Below are 26,455 nucleotides of genomic sequence, written 5' to 3' on the forward strand. Positions count from 1 at the left end.
CATCTGCAGCAGCAGTTGGCTCAGCGCGGCCCGGCGGAGTTTTAATCAGTTGACTTGACTTTCATGAAACATTGTACATTTTACTTAACACACAATCAGCACTTTTCAGCAGCATTCTCACAGCATTTGTTTCAGGAGGTGGTGGACATCATTTATTTCATTCTGATAAAAAAAAAAGATAAAAAAAAGAAGATAGAAACAAAAAAAAACTTTTTTTTCTTCTTTTTTTTTGGAGGGCCCTTGATGCCCAGGGCCCCTGGGCACGTGCCCAAAGTGCCCATAAGGTGGATGCGGGCCTGGATGGGACGATATGAAAATGTCATTTCACGATCATTGTGACAAAGGAAATCGAGATTTACGATGTTATCGCGATAATCAAAATCCATTATCCCGGGGGCGGAACATTTGCCAAAAAATTGCCGATCTACAAGCTCACAACGCGTCGCAAACGCGACGCGTTGTGAGCTTGTAGATCGGCTATTTTTTGGCAAAGATATTTGATAGAAAGTGAAAAAAATACTGTATGAAGTAAGTACCTTTTACCAGTTATAGAGGGTTTAAGTGGTACCGGATATGCTGCTCGGCAAATAAAAGGTGAATTGATCCCAGTGCATGACAGAGGACGATATCTTGATGAATTAAATCTCCACGATACGATTATAGTGAGTGTTTTTTTATCACGATAAACGATAATATCGCTTAACGTCCCATCCCTAGCTTAGAGGAATCCAACACAGCCATTTACAATATTCTTGTGCGCCTATACTGCCAGGAATATTATTAATTTCCAAGTTATGAGTACAGAAACCCAGCAGGCATAAGTATGATTGCAGACTGTAGTACACGTACTATACCACTAGAGAGTGCCCAACGATTAGGTCTTCCAGGCTGGACCATGGGCTGGACCAGCCGGGACCATAATGGCCGCCTATGGGCGCCGCCATTAGGGGCCGGTCCGGGCGAACGGGAGCGATCCTGGACTCCGTGCGCGTCGTGCGCACGCCGTGTACAATCGTTTTTGCTCCTGGGTGACCACTCTGTCAGCCCAGCCACTTTTTTCCGAATGAAAATCCGTCTAAATATGGTAAAGTTTGATAAAGAAACGTTAGCTTTCCATGCTAAAAAAAGGCCTATGCTATGTTATGGGCAAACGATTTCCGGGTTACGTCATTGATGATGTCATTTCCGTCGCAGAATCATTCTTTAGACTGAAATGACGCTAGAAAGGTCAGTTTTTGCTCTAAAAATGTCAAAAAAATACCAAAAAAATCTGAAAATCATCAGCAAGGCGACGTTTGGCGATCTGGCTGCCTCAGTCCCCCCCAAAATGGCGATTTTTTGGCGATTTGGCTGTGAAGCAGTTAAGAACCAAACCCAGCTCACCAATCTGTATAAAAAGCAGTGGTGGTTAAAGCACGTAACAGTATATACTCAAGTAATTATACAAGTACATTTTCTATTTAATATTTAATCCTGTATGAGACATTTCCCAAAATAATTAAAACATTTGAAAATAGCAGATCTACAAGCTCACAATCTGCTGCACGATGAGCAGGTTCCAGCCTTGCATACAGTAGATGTCTATTAGTAAGGGGAACATAAGAAAATCTGCGAAGTAAATCGTTACCAAGTAATTTCTTCACCAATGTGTTTCTAAAGGCGTGTAATAATTTGTACTAAAAGGTTGAAATTCAACTCCCGGGGGAAACCTCATAAAAAATATGATTTGTGTTTGTGTCCCATTAACTTTACTATACAGGGAACTAATACAAAAATAAATCTGATGATACACTGATGATTGTGCTGTCAAACACTGAAACTATATGGAATCTTTGAACAGGTTGTGGGGGTCCCTGCTTCATCTCTCTCTCAACTAAGGGGTCCTTGGCCTGAAAACGTTGAAGACCCCTGCTCTACACAAAATGCACTGCATGCAATTCCTTTCATAACCATTGTATTCATCTGAAATACCATAAATTGTTACACTCGTACCTTAAAGTTATCTAAAGTCAGACAAGTGTGACAAAGTGTTACTTTGAAAAAAAAAAGTAACATTTTCGCTGCTTTTGCCTCAGTTGTCAGATACGGTTATTTCATAGTTTTATGTATTTCTTTAATTCCACACTGTATACAGGATCCTTCATGAAAAAATAGAATATTGTGTAAAAAAAGCATTGCAGATGCCATAGCACCCCAAATCATAACTGACTTCGGAAAGTTCCCACTGGACTTCAAGCAACTCTGACTTCAGAGGGTTGACATTTCTGTATTATAAATCCTTGTTTTGAGTGGTCTTGTGTAATAGTGTAATATTTTGAAATATGGACTTTTGATATTCATGAGCTGTATGCCATACAAATTCAAAGTTTTAACAAAAAAAGTTTTGGAATAATTCACTGAATGTCCAATGTATGTAGAATATATGAAAGTTTCAAGAAATATATGAAAGGTTTCAAGAAAATGTACTTTTACAAAATATTCCGATTTTTCGAGAAGGATCTGTATTAGGCCAAGGAACTACCGTTACTTTAAAATGTTTATGACGAGGCCCTTGAAAACGGTAAACCTCCTCCCTCTTTAAACTGCTTCTCCAATATTTGATTAATCGAAAAGGAAATCGTTTAGAATATTGTCTAAGAAAAGAGTCGATATTTGCAGCCCTTTTTACAGACCCGGGGATATAAGCTCATGCCCACAACACGTCTCCCCAATAAATTGACATCTAATCTGCCTCAAAGTGCTTGAGTGGAACTTCCACGCCCGGTGCTTTTATGACCGTCCTATAAACACAGTTGGAGACTTTATAAATGTTTAATTTCCTTTGGTTTAATTAGTGATTTTCCCCCTATAAAGATAAACACAGTTTCATTATCAGTGGCCATATGCAGCAGTGTTCACGCCTGCCAACGTTTACACACACAAGCATGCACGCACGCACGTTGCACGCACACTCACGTGCGCTCGCACACACACACGTACCGGCCACAGTGCCAGGAATAATCACGTGTTCTCGCTCCTGGTGAAAGCCATCTTGGCACGCACCAGGTAAGAAAGAAAGAGAGAGAGAGAGTTGTGTGGAGGAGTGGGGGATCAAGAGTAGCAGGGTCCGCAAGCTCGACAGCTTGTAGATCTGCTACATTTGAGGCTCTTCAATTAGAATCCTGAAAGAATCCTGAAGTACCGGTGTCGCCGCACCGACAACAGCAGATCTACAAGCTCACAGCGTGTCGCACGCCAAAAAGGAAGCCATTTTTTGGGGCTCGGGGGTTAAAAAGTCAAAAAGTATAGCGTTGTTTTCGGCTGGAAAACATGTATCTCCAAGTTTCTAATTTGTACGTTCTTTCGCAAAGTAAAGCCCTGCTTCATCGTACAAGGCTGTAGTGAAAACAGATCTGCTGTTTTCACTAGTTTGAATCCTTTTTCAAAATGATACATACAAAACGAACGTTTTTGGACGTACAAGGTTTTCACCCGACAACGACGATAGTTATACAAAATGTGTGTGGCCGTGTGTGTTCTGTATCTGCTTGTGTATCTGTATGTCTGTGAGGCTCTGTGTGTGTGTGTGTGTGTGTGTGTGTGTGTGCGTGTGTGCGTGTGTGCGTGCGTGCGCGTGCGTGCGCGTGCGTGCGTGCGTGCGTGCGTGCGTGCGTGCGTGCGTGCGTGCGTGCGTGCGTGCGTGCGTGCGTGCGTGCGTGCGTGCGTGTGTGCTGGCGTGTGTTCAGGCCTAGCAGCAGTGCCCAGGCATATATAATAACACAGAGATGGCCGTAGGCTGTCTGTCCACAGGTGTGTCATATAACCACATTAGTACATTTACTCTACTACTGTAATCAAGTAAAATCTAATGTATTTTTTTAGTAGGTGTATTTAAATTTTTTGATACTTTATACTTCTACCCAACTATATCTTAGAGGCAAATATTGTACATTTTACTCCGCTGCAATTATTTGACAGTGTTTGGCAAATTTAGATTAGGCTAGTTTAATCAAATTAAACTATTAATACAAATAATCTTCCACATTTTCTTAAAATAGACCATCTACTGTACAAGCTCAACATTTTTAGAAGAGATTTGGTGTAAGAGTGGAAAAGTACATATAAGAGCGGAGCCTGAACTCTGGTCCTGTTTAGAGAGTTAAATTGGTTAAGTGAAACATCTAAAATGTTTACTTAAGTAAAAGTATCAATACGGCAATATAGAAATTAACTCTGTTAAAAGTAAACATCCGGAATTCACAATGTACTTGAGTAAAAGTACAAAAATATTGGCATCAAAATGTACTTTAAGTACCAAAAGTACTCAATATGCAGAATGTTCCATTTCAAATGTACAAACATCTTTTGAAAATAGCAGATGTACAAGCCCACAATGCGTTGCATCACAAGCTTGTAGATTGGCCATTTTCAAATGGCCAAACTGTATGTATATGGCGGAAGTTGTTAAATAAGAGCCCCTGACTTTAACGGATTATAAAGTCCACGATGCCACCCTCAGGCTGCATTCACTCCCGTTATCTTATTTTGAAGGCCAAAAGTCCACAGCGTAAACACTTCCGGTCTGACGTCATCGCGTCCTGCGCCGGAATCGATCATTGTTTACGTGGTGTCATGGCGGATCGGCTCGGAGCTTTTCACCATGTGTTATATAAGCGAGCATCTGCCTCCATCTTCGCTTCTAAAGTGTAGTTTTGAGATAATGGACATTAAAGATGAGATCCCCCGTCCACCTCAATGTTATGGGATGACTATTTTGTGCTCGTGGAGCCGTGATGATGAGAAATCAGCGACGGATTTCGGCTCCGGACCTTCCGCCATTGTATCCGGTAATATAACCGCCGTTACAGTAATATATTACTTTTCACGAGTATACTCGGGATTGGCACTCCGGGTACTCGAGTACTTTTCACGAGTATTCTCGGGATTGGCACTAAATCGGTTAATACATTTTGTGATAATAATAAAAATCTACAAAGTAGTAACTAAAGTTTTCCAATAATGTAGTGGGGTAAAAGTACAATATCGTCACTGTCGGGCAAAAACCTTGTATCTCCAAGTTTAAAATTTGTAATTTTTTTTTTGCAAAGTAAAGCACTGCTTCATCACACAAGGCATTCGCACAAAAGTAGTGAAAACAGCCGATCTACAAGCACACAACGCCTCGCACCGCGAGGCGTTGTGTGCTTGTAGATCGGCTGTTTTCACTAGATCATTTTTAAAATGATAAATACAAAAAACGAACGGTTTTGGACATGGGTTTCCACCCGACAACGACGATATTTGGATCCAAGATGTATTTAGTAGAAGTAAAAGTATTATAAATTGGAATTACTCAAGTACAAATAATTCAAAATTGTAATCAAGTACAGTACTTAAAGGGGAAGACCACCCATTTTCAATATTGAAATATGTCATTAATAGTTGTGTGGAAATAGAAAAAAAATTCCCCCCCTTCTGTGTTGCCTAGAACTGGAGGATTGATTTTGGGGTTTGTATTGTAAATTACAACTTGATGACATCACACATTGTACTTTACAATACAAACCCCAAAATCAATCCTCCAGTTCTAGGCAACACAGAAGGGGGGGAACTCTTTTTTTCTATTTCCACACAACTCCTCTAAGGTATATTAATGACACAGTTCAATATTGAAAATGGGTGGTCTTCCCCTTTAAGTAAATGTACTTAGTTACTTTACACCACTGATCATAATAACAGAGCGAGTAGACGGAGATGGCCGTGCTGTAACTCCGCCACTCTGAGATGGGCAGACAGAGCCAGGGCAGCCAGTATAGGCTATAGGGCAGCCAGGGCAGCCTTGGCACCGTGCCCCCCCTGCCCTGGCACCGGGCAGCCAGGGGCCACGGGGCCACCTGTGACCTCGGTGCCCGACAGCAGGGTGGCAGCAGCCGGCCAGCGCAGTGTGCGGTCAGCTGAGGTCACGCCAAGCCTCGGAGAAGAACCCACCAGCCTGCTGCTCTTTGCTGTTGTAGCTTAGCGGATTTTGTTTTTGTTTTGTTTTTTTAAAGATTCATTTAATTCAGACAGAACCCCATATGGGATCAATAAAGGTCCGTCTGTCTAGGACGGTGAAACGTTAACGCTGCATAGCAGTACCTTATTTATTGTTGCGACCGAAGGTCGCATTATACCCTGAAAAAACGTGTCGCTTGTCTGACTGTCTGTCCGTCCGGCTGTACAGGAAGTGATGTCAGTGTGATGTCAGATATATGGGCATAAAGAGGATGTCACGTGACATGACTTCCTGTACTAACAGTCAGACAAGCTACGAGATTTCTCAGGGTATAAAAGTCCATATTATGGTCATTCCCAGAAAAAGAGAGTCACAGTGATGTGGTACAGAATGACTCATATATGGGCATAAAAAGGATGTCACGTGACATCACTTCCTGTAATGACAGTCAGACAAGCTACGAGATTTCTCAGGGTGTAAAAGTCCACCCATATATGGAGATCCACAGGCATCAAACCAAGGCCCTGCTTGGCATTACTAATTAACATACTTTTTTTGTATGCCCATCTCCATGTATGGGCATAACAATATTGTATGTATATGGATACATATTATTATTAATAAAGGATAAAATAAAATAAAAAGTCCATATATGGTCATTCCCAGAAAAAGAAAAACCTTTTATGCCCATACATGGAGATTTCTGATGTCATAAATCCCAGGCTGAAAATTAGATGTTAGGGTACCCCCTTATGCCCATATATGGAGATCCACAGGTATCAAACCAAGGCCCTAACTCACCAAGGCCCTGCTTGGCATTAATTACGTACATGTTATGCCCATATATGGAGATTCCTATATTGTCTATATTAAGGACATTATTAAGGATATTATTTTATCAATATTAAGGACATATATGGGTGGTGTGTTCCTCCCTCCGCGTCATCAGCGCCCACACCCTAGGTGGGGTTGGTGATAGGGCCTTTCTGTGTGGAGTTTGCATGTTCTCCCCGTGTCTCCTAGGGTTGATACCCTCACAAAAACATGAACAATCTCCCCCCAGAATGACAACAACTAGAATCGTCAGAGAAACGCTGTGGTTGGCCAGATGGCCAAGAATTGGCGCCGCATGTCACCCTGAGGTCGCAAGTCACCCTGAGGTGTCTTACTAGTTCAATCAATTCACCCTTTGTCAAGTCCCACCCCATGTCGCTCTGTTACTAGGTGGGACAAAAAAGCCAGGGAAGACTTTTTTATAATGGAAGTGAATGGGGGAAAAAATTAATTTAAGTACCAAAAGAAAAACATCTATGTGATATTAATAAAGAAGGAACAAAAAGTACAGTAGTTAGATTGCAAAACAGGGGTTTTCCCCCGAAAAATACATGTTTTAATTAGTTTAATAAATATATGTACCCAATCGAATATCTTAGTTACATCTAATCAATATCATTCATGTGAACTAGTTTGTTGAAGCTTATTCATTATACTTATCGAAATCACTATGACCGCGCAGCGCCGTACTGCGCCGCAGCCGTACCGCGCATCACCGCACCGCGGTGAAAGAACGAAATGACTTTGTCCCACTGCATAACTCCGCCCCCTGTAGCAAAAGTGAATGATTTTTCTGGTTGGCCAGTCAGGGACCAATCAGAAGGCTGACAAGGGGTGAATTAGTTAGATTAGCTTTTGCACCTCTAAACTCATTCATAGCCAAGCCACGAGTTTCCCGAGTTATTTCAGTACCCCCAGACTGCCACGGCCCGAGTTTCCTGAGTTGGCAGCCATAAAAAAAAAAAAAAAATGCCTAAAATGTATTAGGCATGATCGCAATCGCGAAATTGCATGTTTAGCCCCATAACAAACACATCTTTCAAAATGGCAGCCATGTTTGTTTGTTTTGTTTGACTGAAGGCTTCTATCTCATGAATGCCTGAACGGATTTCCAAGCAGATTCTTTTGTTTCAAAGGTACTACACATTATGGTGCATGATCTAGGCATGGGCGTGCACGATCCGTGCACAAAAAAATGATCCGTGCACTAGAAATTTAGGAACGTGGCAGTGAGGAACTCGGGGGGCCATTTTGAAAAAAAAGTGAATGAGTTAAGAACATTAACACATCGGGTGCCCAGAATTATTCAACGTTTAATTTGCTGGTGCCCATGGCAACCCGCCATTTTACCTACCTTCGAAGTACTGGCGAGAAAAGTAATCCGAGTAAATGTAATCCAAGTATGTCCTGTTTATTTCGCGAAAATCTTTTCTTTCAGTCAGGACCGTTTTTTATCAATTCTAAGCCACAGTGTTTGTGTTACGGCCGGTAGAAGAGGCTGCCGTTTTGAGAAAAAAAAAGAAAAAAGGAAGAGAATCCGGAGAAAACAGCATTTTTGTGCAGCCGCTAAACAGGAAGTCAACGAGACAGACAGCACGTCCGGGTGACGTAATTTCACGCTGCATGTTGGGAAATGGAGTTTGTTTCATCACCGCGGTAGCCAAGTGCAGTAGCTACAGTACAGTATAGTTTACTGTACAACGCGTCGAATGCGTCGTGGGCACACGTAAACATCAAAGAGATTGGCGCGTGGTAGGGTTGTTCGATATGGCCAAAAAATAAAATCTCGATTATTTTCTCTGAAATCTCGATTTTCGATTTCGATTTCGATTTTTTGTTAAAAGAATAATACATTGTTTCAACAATTTTGTTTTCATTTAAAAGATGCAAGGAAATGATTTTTTATTTTTTTCATTATTGTTTAATTTATTTTTTATTTTTTATATATATAGCCAAATAGCAAAATGCAATAAAACAATAAGGGTATTAATAATAATAACTTTAGTTGCGCAACAATCACATACAGAAGTTAACTTAGCATCCTTAGTGTTTCATTATCAATAGTGAGTGACAAAACAGCCAAAACAAGCCAGCTCTTGGAGGCTGGTGAAACGGGTGAAAAAATAGCTAAGGCCGCCCCTGCACTGCTCATGCACGGAGGCGAAGCGCTTCGCTTCCCGACACAAAATTAACACAGTGACAGGGACAGTAGGAGTAGACTACAGACAGACAGTGGATGGGTAACACAGAATTAATAAGCTTCTTTCAAACTACAACAACAAGTAGACCTAAGTGTACCAGCTCAGCAGCTTTTTGTTCTGTTTGCTGCCTGCATGTAGGCTACGGTATACCAGCGCGAGTGAGCGCATGCAGTGCTGTGGTGAGCTCTGCCCCGTTTGACTTGCGCTGCACGCGCATCAAAGAAATGACACATCAGAGAGAAAGTAGGTATTAATTTGGTGTCAGACCTTGTCGTCCTGCTTTAGGAGGACCGGGCTGTGTACTTTTTGCCCCGTGCAAGGCTCCAATGAGTAAGAATTACCCTAATTAAAGTGAAAATCGATTTTACGATTTCTTCTTTTTTTAAATCGTCCAAAGGAAAAAACCCGGGTTTCGATTAAAAATCGATTAATCGAAAAACCCTAGCGTGTGGGCACCACGTGGGCGTTTAATGTGTTAACAGCTGATCTTCACTCCTCCTCTCTCTCTCTCTCTCTCTCTCTCTCTCTCTAGGCTGGATGATTGACGCAGACAGCAGGCCAAAGTTCAAGGAGTTGGCGGCAGAGTTCTGTCGGATGGCACGTGATCCCCAGCGCTACCTGGTCATCCAGGTCTGTCCTCATTGCCTTTACCCAGGGGTGTCACACCAAATTCTGGGCCCTGGGTACAAGGATTCACTGCGGGGCCCCCGCACAATTATTTTGTGCTTTAACTATTGAGAAATAGCAGATATACAAGCTCACAGCGCGGCACAGAGAGTGCTGCGCTGCGAGCTTGTAGATCTGCTATTTTTTTTAAATCGTGAAAATGTGTATTTCAATTTAAATATTTTGGTTTTGTTGAAAAACCTGTGTTTCTATGTCAGTGGTGCTCAAACTTTTTCATGTGAAGAAACCCCAAAATGATATGTATTTGGCCACAGACCCCCATCTCAAAATATTTAATTCCAGGGACCCCCCAGAAGTCAAATTTGAGTTACAAATGTTCGCTTAAAAAATACATATATTCAAAGATTTGCACACATTTTCACGACTTTTCAAAAATAGCTGATCGACAAGCTCGCAGCGCGGCAAAATAATTAAGGTCCCTCCACCATGAGAAAAAAATGTTGGTTCCAGTTTCGAACCAACTTTTAGGGTTCTGAACCAATACATTTTCAGTGGAAACACTTCGAGCTTGTGTATTGTGTCATCAGGGTGATGACCTTGTGTATTGTGTCGTCAGGGTGATGACCTTGTGTATTGTGTCATCAGGGTGATGATCTTGTGTCTGTGTCAGGGTGATGATCTTGTGTCTGTGTCGTCGGGGTGATGACCTTGTGTAATGTGTCGTCAGGGTGATGACCTTGTGTATTGTGTCGTCAGGGTGATGACCGTGTGTATTGTGTCGTCAGGGTAATGACCTTGTGTAATGTGTCGTCAGGGTGATGACCTTGTGTAATGTGTCGTCAGGGTGATGACCTTGTGTATTGTGTCATCAGGGTGATGAGCGCATGAAGCTGCCCAGCCCCAGCGACAGTAAGTTCTTCCAGAGCCTGCTGGACGAGGAGGAGCTGGACGACCTGATGGACGCAGACGAGTACCTGGTGCCTCACGGCTTCAACGTGCCGCCGCTGGCCTACACGCCACGCACACGCATGGACTCCAACAGGGTACGCAGTACGCACACACACGCACACACATGCACGCATTTTAACCATTTATTTATGTACACACAAAGGAGAGCATACAAGGACACAAATGATAGGTGCAGTAAGGTTACATTCACAAAATCATGGCCTGTGTTTTCATTGTACAGTAAGCATGTCTCTCAGTATACTCTATGGGTATAAGTAACAGCATCTCTCCATTAACCTGACTTTCGCCAGATGGTTTGCAGCATTGCGTATGCCTGCATAACGCTCTGCTTTACCATCTGGGCTCGGTCCAGCACAACCGATGTAAGGGGCGGGCCATTTTTTCAAATTCTAAAGCAGGTGATTGGATATGGCCGTGCCAACTCCAACCACTCATATTGGCCTGTCTGCATGACGTTGCACCCAGAATCCGCCTCCTGGGTTTCCACGTGGTCTGCAATCAGACTCTATTGGCTCAGAGCCGCTCAGAGCCCGCCCATAGCTGCCGCTGATTGGTCCGGCCCGGGACTTTACGAGTGTTATCAACTGTGCTGGAGCGAGCCCAGATGGTAAAGCAATGCATAAGCAATGCTGCCACCATCTGGCGAAAGTCAGGTTATCTCTCCATGTGATGTCTGTGGCGGCTGCCAATTATAGCAGAAACAGCACAATACTTGGCCAGCCTTTTTGCCTCCCTTGGGCATCCCCAAGTTGTTGAAACTCTTAACAACCAGGGTGTGCACACACATGCACGCACGCACGCACGCACGCACGCACGCACGCACGCACGCACGCACGCACACATTAACTGTTTGTAACTAACTATCCCTAGTCAATGAAAGTCAAAGAACAGTAATGGAACCGCAAGTGAATTACGTTGACTTTCTGTTTCTTAATGTTTACCCAATGTCAGCACATTGAACATTCTATATCGCCATCGTCGCTGTCTGGAAGAAACCTTATCTCCATAGTTTAACTTTTTGTGTTTTTTTCCGTAAATGGACGTCTTACTTGATCATACTACAGCGTCTCAACAAAAGTATCAAAAGTAGTACCTGCTTTATCCTTGAAAAATACCTGAAAAGTAACAGTTTTGGACATGTTAGGTCAGGGGTTTTCAAACTTGTTTGACTCAGGGCACCCCTGTAAATTACTTTTTCCATCCACGGCACCCCTAAGTTACACTGTTAATGTTTAGAATCTTACATCATATTTAGTCAGGGAAAATTTGCAGAATACCTGTCAAATCTGGGAATAAATTCCTTACCAAACGATTTATTCACCAACGTGTTCATAAAGGTGTCTAGTAACATATCTAACAAAGATTGAAATTCAACATCCCTAGCAAAATGTTTGACAGCTACGGTAATTCGGGGTCTCTTTCACTTACTATACACTGTACTATAAGGGAAAAAAATCACTCCCAAAAATATGCTTTAAGTGGGATGTGAGGGGTCTAACTAGGTGTTTTTAATTATTCTAAATCCACTGCAAGCATTAATTTTGTTTTGCAGAAAAAAAACATTCCTTGGGCCAAAAATAGACCCCATACACCTTGTGAAAAGTGATGACTCATCACTAAACCATCATTTTTTGCGTCTGTTTTTGGCCCAATTAATAGTGAATGAGACCCAGAATTACCCTAGCTGTCAAATATTTTGCTAGGGATGTTGAATGTCAATCTTTGTTAGATATGTTACTAGACACCTTTATGAACACATTGGTGAAGAAATTGTTTGGTAAGGAATTTTTTCCCAGGGTTTTATTAAAATTCCCTGACTGAATTGGAGAAATATCCGTTTCCATCAGAACAGACTGAAAATAACATGTTTAACCACTTGAACCTCAGCATGCCTATTCAGGGGGGAAGGTTCACCAAAAACAGCCAGTCTACAAGCTCACAACGCGTCACAACGTGACGCGTTGTGAGCTTGTAGATCTGCTATTTTTGGTGAAGAGAGTTGTCATATAGATAGAAAAAGAACTCATCAAGTACAGTGCAAATCAGGTCTGTTTTACTAAGCATAGTGAAGTGATATTGATGAATAGTGATGTTGATGAATTCCAAATAGTATCAAATTATCTCGCGGCACCCCTGGACTGGCATCATGGCACCCCAGGGTGCCCCGTCACCCATTTTGAAAACCCCTGTGTTAGGTTTCCACCCGACCGAGACGTTATCTTCCTTTGTGAATGTGAATCTCTCTCAATCCGCACCCCACACTTCCCCTGAACCAGCAGCTCCAAGATGGAAATTACGCAGTGAATGGCTTTCTGGGAAGAGCGTCAGCACAAACTACTCTCCCGTATTCAAACTTTGACAAAAAAATAAATAAATAAATGAAACTGCTCAAGCAGAATTTTTACTCGTGAAACACTATTAACCCATTTAGGCCTAGAATTATTGAATGCTTTAACCAGTGAAAAATAGCAGATATACAAGCTCACAGCACGGCACTAGCTTGTAGATCTGCTATTTTTGAAAAAGTCGTGAAAATGTGTGCACATCTTTGACTATAATGTATTTTCAAAGCGAATGTTTGTAACTCAAATTTTGCTTCTGGTTGGTCCCTGGAACTAGATATTTTGAGATGCGGGTCCGTGGCCACATACATATCATTTTGGGGGTCCTTCACATGAAAAAGTTTGAGAACCACTGACATAGTAGTCTCTCTAGAACAGACTAACTGAGCTCCAGTTAAGTGAAAAGGACCTTTTCTTTGACGATGGCTGGCCAGATTGCTAGACATATAGAAACATAGGTTTTTCAAAAAACCTTAGAAGGATTCAAAAGACACTAATAGAATCGGGTCAAAATTCTAATTTTCACGATTTTTCAAAAATAGCAGATCTACAAGCTCGCAGCAGTGAGCTTGTATATCTGCTGTTTTTCAATAGTTAAAGCATAAAATAACGATACAGAATAATGTGTACCCGTTCTAAATGGACTATTTTCTCTTGGTAAAGATCACCATTTTGTTTAGGACTGAATTCCTCGTGTTCAGGAAGCCTGTCTGGTTTCTTTTACTTGGCCGTGTAATATTTTTCAGCTCAAAGATGGTGTTGAATTCTCTTACGGTAGTAACGGCGGGAGGCAACGAGGCAGACGTGTATTCATGTACGGTATGATGTTTTATTTATCTGAGGAGGAGAAGCCTCTGGAGATGCAGCATCTCGTTTTCGAACGGGGTCCTCAAAGCGCAACACACAACAAGAAAATTAATCCGACAACACAGACGAAAAAAGTGTAAACAAAGACAGTATAGATTCCAAATCCGACCGAAGTGGGAAAAAACTTCCAAAATAAAGGATGCAAGACTAGGTTCAGATACGTATTCTTATTTATTGGGAACGCTCGACTCCTCAGAGCAGATTTAAAGACGTGGTAACATAGTTTTGTACTTTTTCTGTTTTGTATGTGTCTATTGAGTTCTCGCCCCCCTAGTGGTGAAAAAAAGAACTTCTGGGAACTCAGATTAACATCTATACTATAATTTTGCGAATGTCTGAGTGAGTGAGTGAGTGTCTGTCTGTCTGTCTGAAACAGCGTTTCTCCTCAGTGGCTGGAGCAATTGATCTGAAATCGCATCACCATTAGCATATGAACACACCTGACATAACTGTGAAGCCCGTTTGTCACTTTCACAAATCATATGCTGTATATTAGCATTTTTATGGTGTATCTACTATCTATTCTGCATCTAGCATGAGGCACATATATTCTGCATCTAGCATGAGGCAAAATGTTTAACCCATTTAGACCTAAGTCCGCCTGGAAAAAAGCCTTAAAAACCTGTACAGTATCTCTGTAGCCATTGAACGAAACAGGTTTCTTACATTGATGCTCCTACATCATGCAAGCACCAGTTAAAGTTACTTTCCATCCCTCATATACTGTGTGCACAGTGCACATCCCATAACCCACACACTGCACATCATTTTGGAGCTCATATCTTTGAACGGGTAAGGGCTAGTTACTCTAATTGACCGTAACAGTGGGGTTATAATGTGCAAATGTGCCTTCCCTGTGTATTTTTTGTTTCTCCTTTGGGTCTAGAGCTAAAAGGTTTGGTATTGTAAGTCCTGCTATAGACTATCGAAGTCCTGACGTCACTCGTTCATCTCCTGGGTCGCCAACGTTTTTCTCCATGGAGAATAACATTGGGTCATCTTAAAATCGTCTCATATGAGCATTGTGGTCCAAAAATGAACTAACTGGAGGTGGTCAGGGGAGGAGGCTCCGTGTCGTTTATGATAGTCAGTCACCCATATTTGACACAGTCTGTTTCTGGGCGAAGATTTAACTAATTCGATGGCGGTGCTATTTTATTTTTTTTATTTTTTATGGTTATGTCCGGGTCATACAGGCACGTGCACACATAGACATCAAAGGGGGCTTGAGCCCCTGCCCTTTTATCTGTCTGTAAAAACTGCACTTTCCAGACCATAAATAAATGCAGTTTTCCATGCCATACCTGAAGGCAGCGTTAAATAGAATTGCCTTGTCAAAACTGTCCTGAACTTGAATGCAGCATCTTATGTTGAAGGAATAGCCCTCTCCATGCCGTTACACCACATCTCCATTATTGACTTGGTTATGCTTAGTTCAGTGTTTCACACACCGAAAATAGCCAACATTCTCTGCACGTCCCTGAAGTCACATGCCAGGGGCTGTTAAGTATGACATCATTTTGTAGGCAGAGGACAATTTCTGCCCCCAGTTTCCGTGAATCTTTTTACTATTTTTACTATTTACACATTTTTCTTCTCTTTGTTGTTGAAAGGAAAGTGTTAGAATTATACTTTAGTCATTATTTTTGTCTCGGATCTGTTGAAAATAGCGAGGGACAGAAAATGCTCTGGGGGCAGATTCTCCTCTGCCTACAAAATGATGTCACGGCTTAAAAGCCCCATAGGCTAGGGAAAGTGCCACGGCAAGTGCTACTGGCGCTAAAGTGGATTCTGAATCCAAGAGGTGAGTCTTCAGATTATGGCCAGAGATTGGAAGTGAGTCTGCGGTTCTGACTACAACAGGGGAATTTGTTCCACAGTCTGGGAGCCAGAAAGGGAAAGTGTAACACCAAATAGGCTGTTACGCCTTTTCCCTAGCGGTGAATAACTCCCAAAACAACACCGTTTCAAATATTTTCACAATCCCTGCCCGGGCCTCATCTGTGATTTACCGCGACAGATAGTCAAGCTGCTTAACCCATTTAGGCCTAAAATTATTGGATGCTTTAACTATTTAAAAAAAATAGCAGATATACAAGCTCACAGCGCGGCACCGAGTGCCGCGCTGCGAGCTTGTAGATCTGCTATTTTTGAAAAATCATGAAAATTAGAATTTTGACCCAGTTCTAATAGGTGTCGTTTCAATCCTTCTAAGATTTTTTGAAGAGCCCATGTTCCTAGGGTTAGGGTTAGAAAATGTGTGCAAATCTTTGAATATATGTATTTTCAAAGCGAACGTTTGTAACTCAAATGTTGCTTCTGGGTGGTCCCTGGAACTAAATATTTTGAGATGGGGGTCCGTGGCCAAATAAATATCATTTTGGGGGGCCTACACATGAAAAAGTTTGAGCACCACTGACATAGATAGTAGTCTCTCAAGAACAGACTAACTGAGCTCCAGTTGAAGTGAAAAGGACCTTTACTTTGACGATGGCTGGCCAGATTGCTGACAGAGAAACACAGGGTTTTTCCAAAAACCTTAGAAGGATTCAAAAGACACTTATAGAATTGGGTCAAAATTCGAATTTTCATGATTTTTTTCAAAAAATAGCAGATCTACAAGCTCACAGTAGACGGTGCCGCGCTGTGAGCTTGTATATCTGCTATTTTTCAATAGTTAAAGCATTCAATAATCCTAGGCCTAAATGGATTAAATTTAGACGTGCACGTGCCTGTCACTTTGTGAGGTGCGATGTCGTATAATCCCCCTCGCGCTGCTTGTTGTTTCAGGTATTCATAACGCCGCGGCCAGCTCCGCGTTTTGGTCGTCCGTCAGCTCCGCGGAGCTCACAGTAATTTATTAGCTTTACTTTCCATTTCAGTAGCGGCCTCTCGTTTTGTTGCCCTGAAATTGGTCTCCCATGTGTTCCAATAGCAGCAGCAGCAGAAACTGCCACAGTGGCTGTGACATGTCTGCGAGCTGAGACCATTAACGGCAAAGTGCTCATTCTGAGCTCTTGGATGTCCTTTAAGCCGTTTAGGCCTCGAATTATTTAATGCTTTAACAATTGAAAAATAGCAGATCTAAAAGCGAGCTTGTAGATCTGCTATTTTTGAAAAAGCAGTGAAAATGGGTGCAAATCTTTGAATATGTGTATTTTTAAAGGGGACATTTGAAACTAAAATTTTGCTTCTGGGTGGTCCCTATGGTCCCTTTTGAGATGGGCGTCCGCGGCCAAATACCTGCAATGTTGGGGGTCCTTCACATGAAAAAAATGTGAGAAACACTGACATAGGTTTTTCAAAAAAATCTTAGAAGGATTCAAAAGACGCTTATAGAATCAGGTCAAAATCGGGTCATAATTCAAGTTTTCACCATTTTTCAAAAATAGCAGATATACAAGCTCGCAGTGAGCTTGTATATCTGCTATTTATCAATAGTTAAAGCATGAAATAATAATACGCAATAATGCGTACCCGGTCTAGATGGCCTAATGGCGGTATAGGTTTTGTAGGGAGATGATAATGGCGTTCATTCTCAACATTTAGTTCTTCTCTAATGGGGAGTATATGGGTCTTGTGTGAGGAATATAATGGTGTTTTTTCGAGGGATTCGCTTTAGTCGCCCTGCGGTTTCCTCTGTTTGCAGCACGCCAAAGAAGGCGTCTATAAACAGGTCTCACACTGCCGTATTCTCACCGTCATTCTCTTGACCTCCTCCCATGCTTGTCTTTATTCTGTTTGTGTCTGTTCTCCTTCCGCTCACAGACGGCGCTAATTGCTTCTTCTTCTTTTTTCAACGGGAGCTTGTACATCTGCTGTTTTCACTCTTTTCCCCCCATTTCTTTAATCGTCCATTAATCATAATCAAGGCAAAACTATTGAAATGGACATTTCATTGATGTATTGATGACAAGTGGACCCGCACATCTGAAAAGGATTTTGTGCCAGGGAGAGGACTTCGATAAGAGATTTGTCTGAATGTTTTCAAAAGATACAGTATGCATGCGTTTCAAATGTAATCCTACACCAGCCATGTTGAGGACCAACTCAGATCTTCTGATTGGTGTAGATTCTGTAGAACATTAGTTCTGTGCCAATCAGACACATTGAAACACTTGTGTTAGTCCTCAACATGGCCGGTGCCGGACAACTATTTGAAACCCATGAATACCGTAGCACGAGCTCACAGCGCGCTGCATCATGTTTCGGAATAGCCGTGAATGAAATAGGGTCTTCAACAGGGGGTCCGGGACCACTAGGGGGTCCTCAGAGTTACTACAGGGGGTCCTCCAAATCTTGTGTCATAGAAACTTTGTTTCTCCTTTTTTATTTTAACCACTTGAACCATAGTGTCCATATTCTTTTGCCGAAAATAGCAGATCTACAAGCTCACAACGCCTCGCAGCGCGAGGCGTTGTGAGCTTGTAGATCGGCTATTTTTGGCAAAGACGCTTGGTGTAGAGGGGAAAAAGAGCAGAGTGAAAGGTCAAGTTTATTAAGTATTGACGGTTCAAATGGTTAAATATCTGAAAACACAAATTGACATGAATCCAAAATACACTGATGATCTCGGTGTCAAACAATGAAACTATATGGAATCTATGAAAAGTTTGTAGGGGTCCTTGGCCTGAAAACGTTGAAGACGCCTGAATTAGGGTGTTTAAACTGTTACGCATTTTGCTGAGGACTCACTGGTCCCCTTGGGTGGGCCCCGGTCCCCACGTTGACAACCAGAGAGTTATGTTGTGTGTTTGTGCGTGAAAAGCCAGCGAGGCAGGATTGCAAAGACCCTCTGAATGCCAATGAGACACAATGATTCCTTCCCTGGCTCCGTTTAATTCATTTCCAGTTTGCTTGGTAGACAGAGTATCTTTAATAAATGCAAAACAATAACTAAGAGCCCTCTTCCCAGAAATGAAAAATGATTTATTTGCATAATATTTCAAAATTCATCTTCTGCTGTTTTGTTTTGTTTTTTCTCCCGGACTTTCCCATTAAGGGTACATTTTGTTTTAATTGGTCTAATTACGCGCAGATGAACACATAAATCATGTAGACGTTTGTAATGGAGTCAATTACTGTACACAATGTAACATTTACACATGACTATACTCCACAATTGCACTCTATAATACTAGCTGATATAAGCTATTTTTTATTTTATTTTATTTCTTTCCTTACACTTGAACGCCAGCATCCCTATCCTTGGAGGAGCATTCGACAAATGTTATTTTGGCAAAAAAGTAAGTACAGTTCAGCTCAGGTCCGTTGTATGAAGTTAGTGGATGGAGTTACACGACAGAGGGGAACGGTTTGTATTCTGGACAGTGTTGCCATGTTCACTTATTATAAGCGTCTTTGGGCTTGTTTTCCTGTAAAGTCGCTTGTAAATATTGGTAGTTGCAGGGTTGCGTTTTGTTGGGGTTTCCAAACCTTATTTGGGCTTGCTTCCTAATGTTGTTTAAAGCAGTGGTTCTCCAACATTTCCATGTCAAGGAACCCCCAAATAAACAGTTCTACTGCCACATTTACACATGAATTTGCGGGTCCTTGACTTGAAATTGAGAACCAATATGCACTGAATGAGAGACAGACAGACAGACGCTTGCTTTTCACCTGAGAGTGAGGAGCTTTAACCGGGAGTTTCACTGCATGGGAGGGTGTGATGCACGTGGAGGAACACGTACGATCGCGGACATAGTTCCCCTTCCTTCTGAACTGTGATAGAAAAATAGTAATATCCAGTCAGGGTGAAGTCAAACATTTATTGAAGATTTCAGCAACAGAGTAACAGCATTCACAAAAGACAGAGCTCTGACCTCCATGGCCAGAGCTTGGGCCCCGTGGGGCAGAAGCCTCCTTTTCCCCATTCTCATACACCTCTTATAGTCCATTCTGACAGTGATGCTATTCTAACATGGTAACATGGTCTTATAAGGATATGTTCTAAACACAGCAACATAGAAACAGTTACAGAAATAAGGATTTGCTGACAGACTAAGAAGTAAGCTTGGGGGAGACAGCTCAGCTGTTAGATTGACAGCTGTAGTTGAGTTGAATTAGCATGTGCACTTTGAAGGCTGGTTGACCATTCATTCAATGAGATTGAATGGAAGGAAAACAAGTATATAATACACACATTTGTTACTCTATACATATTTCTACTACAGAACAGGCCAACCTGTAGGTGGCGCTAGTGTAGTAACAGAGATCACCCACACTATTTATCAAACATAAATATCAAAATATGTTCCCAAGAGGAAATGCATGTAAGCAGAATAAGGCATAAAACATATCATTGCTGTCGGGTGGAAACCTCATATCGATGGCCAAGACGCAAAAACCTCCTCTCTGCAAATGTCATGCTGCACTTGGTCAGTCTTTCTGCAAGATCGTTCTGCCCCTCATATTTTGCCAAAAATGTCATGTGACTAGAACAGTGATTCTCAACCTTTTTTCTGCATGGACACACTTTTCATGTCCCAAGAATCCATGGGCACACCAACATAATACGGGGGTGTAAATATCGTCACTGTCGGGAAGAAACCTCGTATCTCCAAGTTTCAAATGCGTAGGTTTCTTCGCAAAGTAAAGCCCTGCTTCATCATGCAAGGCTGTCGCACAACAGCTAGTGAAAACAGCAGATCTACAAGCACACAACGCCTCGCACCGCGAGGCGTTGTGTGCTTGTAGATCGGCTGTTTTCACTAGTTTAAATAATTTTTAAAATGATAAATACAATACTGGCTTTCAAGCAGTTTCAAAGGGCACACCAAAGGTTTCTCAGGGGCACACCAAAGGTCCCCAGGCACAGTGGTTGAGAAACACTGGACTAGAACATGACATTTGACAGGTTTGCGAAAGTGGCAAAATGATGAAGCTCAAAACCTCCTATCTGCATTGCCTTGTTGATTGCTAATGATTGGTGTCAGGTGGTGAAACTTTTGATAATACTTGTAACAGACCTGTAGAATGTCTTGGTGTATGGTTTGGTGTAGAGGGGAAAAAGAGAAAGTACCGAATGAAAGGTCAAGTTTTAAGTATTGACGGTTCAAGTGGTTAAATATCTGAAAACACAAATTGACATGAATCCAAAATACACTGTCAAACAATGAAACTATATGGAATCTAAGAAGAGGTTGTGGGGGTCCCTGCTTCATCTCTCTCTCAACTAAGGGGTCCTTCTTGGCCTGAAAACATTGAAGACCCCTGCTGCTCTAATCCTCTTTTTCCTTTCCATCCTCCAGAATCAGTTCAGCTACCAGGATGCCAGCTTCAGCATGGAGGACATGCTGGCCACCCTGCCCAGGGTGGTGTCCGTGTCGGCCGTGGCGGGGGGCTGCCTGCCCACCCAGGACCACCCGGCCAGCGCGGGCCAGAGCCTGGCACCCGGCGGCGCCCTGCAGGAGGACCCCCGCTGCAACGGGACGCTGAGGAAGAAGGTCTCTCCTCGACCCGGCGCCCACGGGGCGGGCTCGGCCCTCGCTCCTGGACAAGGTAGACTAGTGGAGTCCCGGGTTTGATTCAGTGGCGTAACGTCACTAAGTATACATGTACTTAAAGGAGGACTTCAACACTTTTCAACCTATTTTCATATAATTAATTATTATTATTCTTTTCTCAGAGGAGGGTTGTGGGCAGGTCAGAAACCCACCGTCTTGTGACATCATCGATGGGGAATCCAAGCTGATAGAAAATGCAGGCTTTCTATTCCTGAAAAGTTGCAATGTTAACCCTTTTAGTGCTAAAACCGAACATTTTTTATTTTTTTTAATCCAATACAATATTTGTTTTGCTATTTTACTTACCCTGAGCTGCTTGTAGAGACGTGGGTGGTCCTGGCTCGTCCGATGCTTTCCAACGAGCCATTCTACGTGTTCCGACGATTTATTCCATTGAAAATGGTTTTGAATAAAGCCCCCCCCAAAAAACTCAATCTATGCGCGACGTATCCGGGGTGCGAAACCGAACAATTTCGGGTTTTTTAATAAAATGAATTAAATAATCGGATGCCTCAACGAAGCCTGACTATGGAAGCAGAAACGTTTTATTTACGGCTAAATCGCCGCAAATCGGGCTTCTAAAATGAGTGATAGCCTATAGCCATCTTGTAGTGCTCTTCATCCGGGTCATGTTCATTCCACTGGTCAACGTGAAATGAAAAGCCACTGCTGCGTGGGTCCCCATATGTTACAACTGTGGCCTATGGGGGAATGGCTGGCACTTTGGCGGCCTCTTGTGGCCCTTGGCACTCAACAAGTTAAAGTGGAAGCCATTGTTCTCACGATAATAAACATCTTTTTTTTTTTTTCAAAAATATTTATTTTTTTACTTGACTTTTACTTTTGAGGAAAATATTGTACTGGTACTTTTAATAATAATTAATTTAATAATAATTAGTGTGGTTGCCCAACAGGGCAACACGTTATAGTCCTGGGGAAACTTTATTTACTAGGGTTACTTTTCCACAGCCATTGGAAATTGACAGACACACAGACCGGGATAGGGAATCAATGGGAGTGAGAATAAATTGGTCGAGCTTCACATGACAGTTAGCTTACTGTAGAATATAGTCACGTCAGCAACCTTCAGCAACCACACTTGTAATTTCCAATTGCAGTATGTTATCTTTATTATTATAGAGGTCTTACACTTATCTATCTCTCTCTCTCTAATATCTTATCAGTTTATCTATCCATCACCTAGTTGTAGCATAACATTTCAAATAGTTTAATATTTTTGAAATTTTAGATTTTTGCATGCCATCATGTTTGGTGGGGCAGGCAGGACATTTAGGGTAAGTATTGACAGTTGAAGTGGTTAAATAATAAATATTGGAAAACACAAATTGACATGAATCCAAAATACACTGATGATTGTGCTGTCAAACAATGAAACTATATGGAATCTATGAACAGGTTGTGGGGGGTCCCTGCTTCATCTCTCTCTCAACTAAGGGGTCCTTGGCCTGAAAACGTTGAAGACCCCTGGTGTACGTGAAGAAAAAAATCACGCCCAGTGTGTTATTTTGAGTTAATTGAGGCCTCGCTTTACACTTAGTTGTCCCATGACCAGTGAAATCTCATCAAATGGTGGTCCGTGACTCAAATGCTGAATAAATAATCGACCTTGATATGAAAAAGGATTGAAAAGCACATCTCAATTGGAATGTTCTGTCTTTGCTTCATTCATTCATTCCTCTTATTGTCTCCTCTCCTCTCCTCTCCTCTCCTCTCCTCTCCTCTCCTCTCCACTCCTCTCCTCTCCTCTCCTCTCCTCTCCTCCCTCACCCCCTCCTTCCTCCATGTCCTCCGGGGGGGTCCTGCAGGGGAGGACCCCAACGGCCAGCGCTACAGCGCCGACCCCACCGGTCTGCTGACGGAGCGAGGAGTGCCGAGGGGAGAGCAGGACCGCGACGGATACGTCACTGCTATGAGGGAAAAAGGCAGCACAGGTAGACCAGCCAGCCCCGCGTTTTATCACCATAATGAATTAAAACAAGACTAAGAGTCTAAAAGCCCCGCTATAGTGGCCCCCTGTAGAGGCAGTGTTGGTCCTTTTTTTACACCCAGCCGGAAGCAACAACGGTTTGAGCCCCGACCGGCCGGCGTTGCCACCGCTAGAGCCCCGTGCTCTCGCTAATAGCGGGGCTCAAAATTTGGTCAATCTGAGCTAATTTCTTTGACATGTTACATCGTCTCCATTACGTTCCATGCCAACTGGATGCATTCTGGATGAATTATTGTTTTTCTTTTTGTTTGATTTGTTTCATACTGAAACGCTGATCAGGTCCAAGCTATTTCAGTGTCTCCAAGTTAACCCTCGGACACCGCAACCATCCTCATCCTCTCTGGCCCCTCTTTTCCACCCAAATAACTTTGGTTCTAGAACTGCAGTCTGTTCTGCATCCTCGGAACACTTGGCGCTTTGCACGGAACTGCCGGCTATTTTCTAGTTCCGAAACCAACTTTTAGGGTTGTGAACCCATTCATTTTTCAGTGGAAACACTTCTGAACGGGTTCAATATTGGGTGGGGAAAGAAAGAAATAACTGAAGCGGTTCAACCCCCGGTGGAAAAGGTGGGCCTCTGACTCATTTCACCTCCATTGTCCCGCCATCTCCACCCTGACTTGAGAGAAGAGACACAAAATGGTCAAAATCACTTCATTCACCAGACGGAAAGCTCATACTTATCGTGCTTCTCTCTTTCTCTCCTTCCCGCGTGTCTCACCCTATACCCATCCTCCCAACCCAACCCGACCCGACCCAACCCGACCCGACCCAACCCGACCCAACCCAACCCGTCCCAACCCAACCCGATCCAACCCAACCCCGACCCCGACCCCACACCCCCACATCCCCCCCTCCTCCTCAGACTATCTCAACCCCGTGGAGGAGAACCCCTTCGTCGCACGTCGCAGGAACGGCGACGCCCACGCGGTGACCGACGGGGGCTCCGTGGGCTACCACCACGGCGTCGCCCTCCTGGCGGCCGCCGGCGGCAGCAGCAGCGGCCAGCCCGCCAGGCTGGAGGACGAGTACGTCAACGAGCCGCTGTACCTCAACACCTTCCACAACCCCGGCAGTGGCGAGAAGAACGGACTCGGCTCGGTCGGGGGAGCCGCCGCCGGGCCCTCCTCTTCGCTCTCCGCCGCCAAGCCGGGCGGCTCGCAGGCGGCGGGCAAGCCTCTCTCCTCCTCCGGGTACGTTCTGCCTCCCCCTGGCGGGCACCTCGCCGCCCACCTCGCGTACCCGTCGCACACCCTCCACCCGGGCCACTCGGGGGGCGGCCACGCCCTGCTGCACCACCCGGCGGGCATCACGGGGGGCACCATCGTGCCGGACAAGAAGGGCAAGAGCAAGGCCACGTTTGACAATCCCGAGTACTGGCAGCACAGCCTGCCGCCCAAGGGCTCGGCGGCGGCGGCGGCGCTGCACGGCGGCGGCGGCGGCAACCCCGAGTACCTGCAGGACTGCAGCACGCGCTTCTTCTACCGCCAGAACGGACGCATCCGGCCCGCCGTGGCCGAGAACCAGGAGTACCTGTCCGAGTTCGCGCTCAAGCCGGGCAACGTGCTGCCGCCCCCTCCCTACAGACAGAGGAACACTGTGGTGTAGCGCCACCTATAGGCCACGGATGGAGGGATGGAAGGAGGGCGGGAGGTAGTCTAGTAGGAAAGGGGGGTCCTCGTGCATAGGGTGGATTTTTGTCCCTCACCAGTTTTTTCTTAATCCTTAAAGGGTATATTTTTTAAGATTCTGCCAGGTAACAGGCTGAAATATCGTCCCAAGAGGTTCATTTTTAATGATTTCTTGCACCTACCCATTCACTTACTATACAGGAAAAAAGCCCCCCACAAAAAATCTTCTTTAAGTAGCATATGAGGGGCCAAACTAGGGTTTTTTCATGATTCTGAATCCATTGCAAGCATTTGTTTTGCACAAAAAAAACAATTTTGTGGGGTCCAATTGTAGCCCAAGGAATGTTTTTCGTGCAAAACAAATGCTTGCAATGGATTCAGAATCATGATACTTAAAGAAGATTATATTTTTTAGAGAAATTAAGAAAAAGAAATCATTAAAAATGAACCCCTTGGGATGATATTTCAGCTTGTTACCTGGCATAATCTTAAAATATACCCTTTTAGGATTGAGAAAAAACAGGTGGCGAAAAAAAATCCACCCTATGCGTGTGGACCCCCCCTTTTCCTACGGGGAACAGAGGTGGTGATGAATGGAACATGATGGGACGTCCTCTCTCAGCGCCGCGCGGTGCTTTATCAACCCCCCCCCCCCCCCCCCTCCCCCAACAACCAGCACTTGACACAGCCTTTGTTTTCATATCGTGTCATGCCCCCCCCCCACACACACACACAAACACACTGTCTTCTTTTTTTTTTTTTTCTCCCCCACCACACGCTTCCTCTCAATCTGGTTTGCTTGGATAGCGACAGCAGCAGCCACTGGTCGCTTGACCAATCCCCGCCGGTCAAGGTGACCCGACTTCATCTTGTGTAGCAAAAAAAAAAAAAAAAAATGTCCTGCTGTCATCATCTTCACCCAGTTGGCCAGCCTCGGATAACCTAGCATATATACACACACCAGTGGTGTAAAGTAACTAAGTAGATTTACTTAAGTACTCTACTTAAGTACAATATTGAGGTATTTGTACTTTACTTGAGTATTTCCATTTTCCAGTACTTTTACTTTTCCTCCACTACATCTCGTATCCAAATATTGTACTTTTACTCCGCTACATTTATTTGAATACTTTAATTACTAGATCAATTATAATATTATAAAACATACATAAACCACTTTAGCCCTATTTTATAGCCTTGGCTATTTGAAAATAGCCTGTCTACAAGCTCACAACACGTTGTAGATCTGCTATTTTAAAACATTTTGTACTTTTACCTTTAGCATTTTAAGTACATTTTGAAGCCGATACGTTCATACTTCTACTCAAGTACATTTTGAATTCCCAGACTTTTACTTGTAACAGAGTACATCTACATTGCAGTATTGATACTTTTACTTAAGTAAAACAAATGTGAGTACTTTTTTCCACCACTGACACTGACACACAACGCAGGATTTTGAATAATTAAAACCGAAGGTTAAATACATATGAAGTC

At 43.2% G+C, this 26,455-nt stretch overlaps 1 protein-coding gene across 1 annotated transcript in view; it reads left to right on the top strand.

The window, feature by feature from the left end:
* The window catches only part of erbb4b (erb-b2 receptor tyrosine kinase 4b), a gene marked incomplete at both ends in the record, with an annotated part of 423,596 nt that extends 398,661 nt beyond the window's left edge, over positions 1-24,935 (top strand). Inside the window, 5 exons of the mRNA XM_080752915.1 lie at positions 9,542-9,639; positions 10,509-10,679; positions 21,065-21,314; positions 23,146-23,271; positions 24,193-24,935. Of these exons, the coding sequence (XP_080609041.1) occupies positions 9,542-9,639; positions 10,509-10,679; positions 21,065-21,314; positions 23,146-23,271; positions 24,193-24,935 (1,388 nt within the window). The remainder of the gene's footprint in view (positions 1-9,541; positions 9,640-10,508; positions 10,680-21,064; positions 21,315-23,145; positions 23,272-24,192) is intronic.
* Positions 24,936-26,455: the final 1,520 nt, after the last annotated feature.

This window comes from Nannobrachium achirus (assembly GCF_963921795.1).
Source record: "Nannobrachium achirus genome assembly, chromosome: 22".
Classification (NCBI taxonomy): Eukaryota; Metazoa; Chordata; class Actinopteri; order Myctophiformes; family Myctophidae; genus Nannobrachium; species Nannobrachium achirus.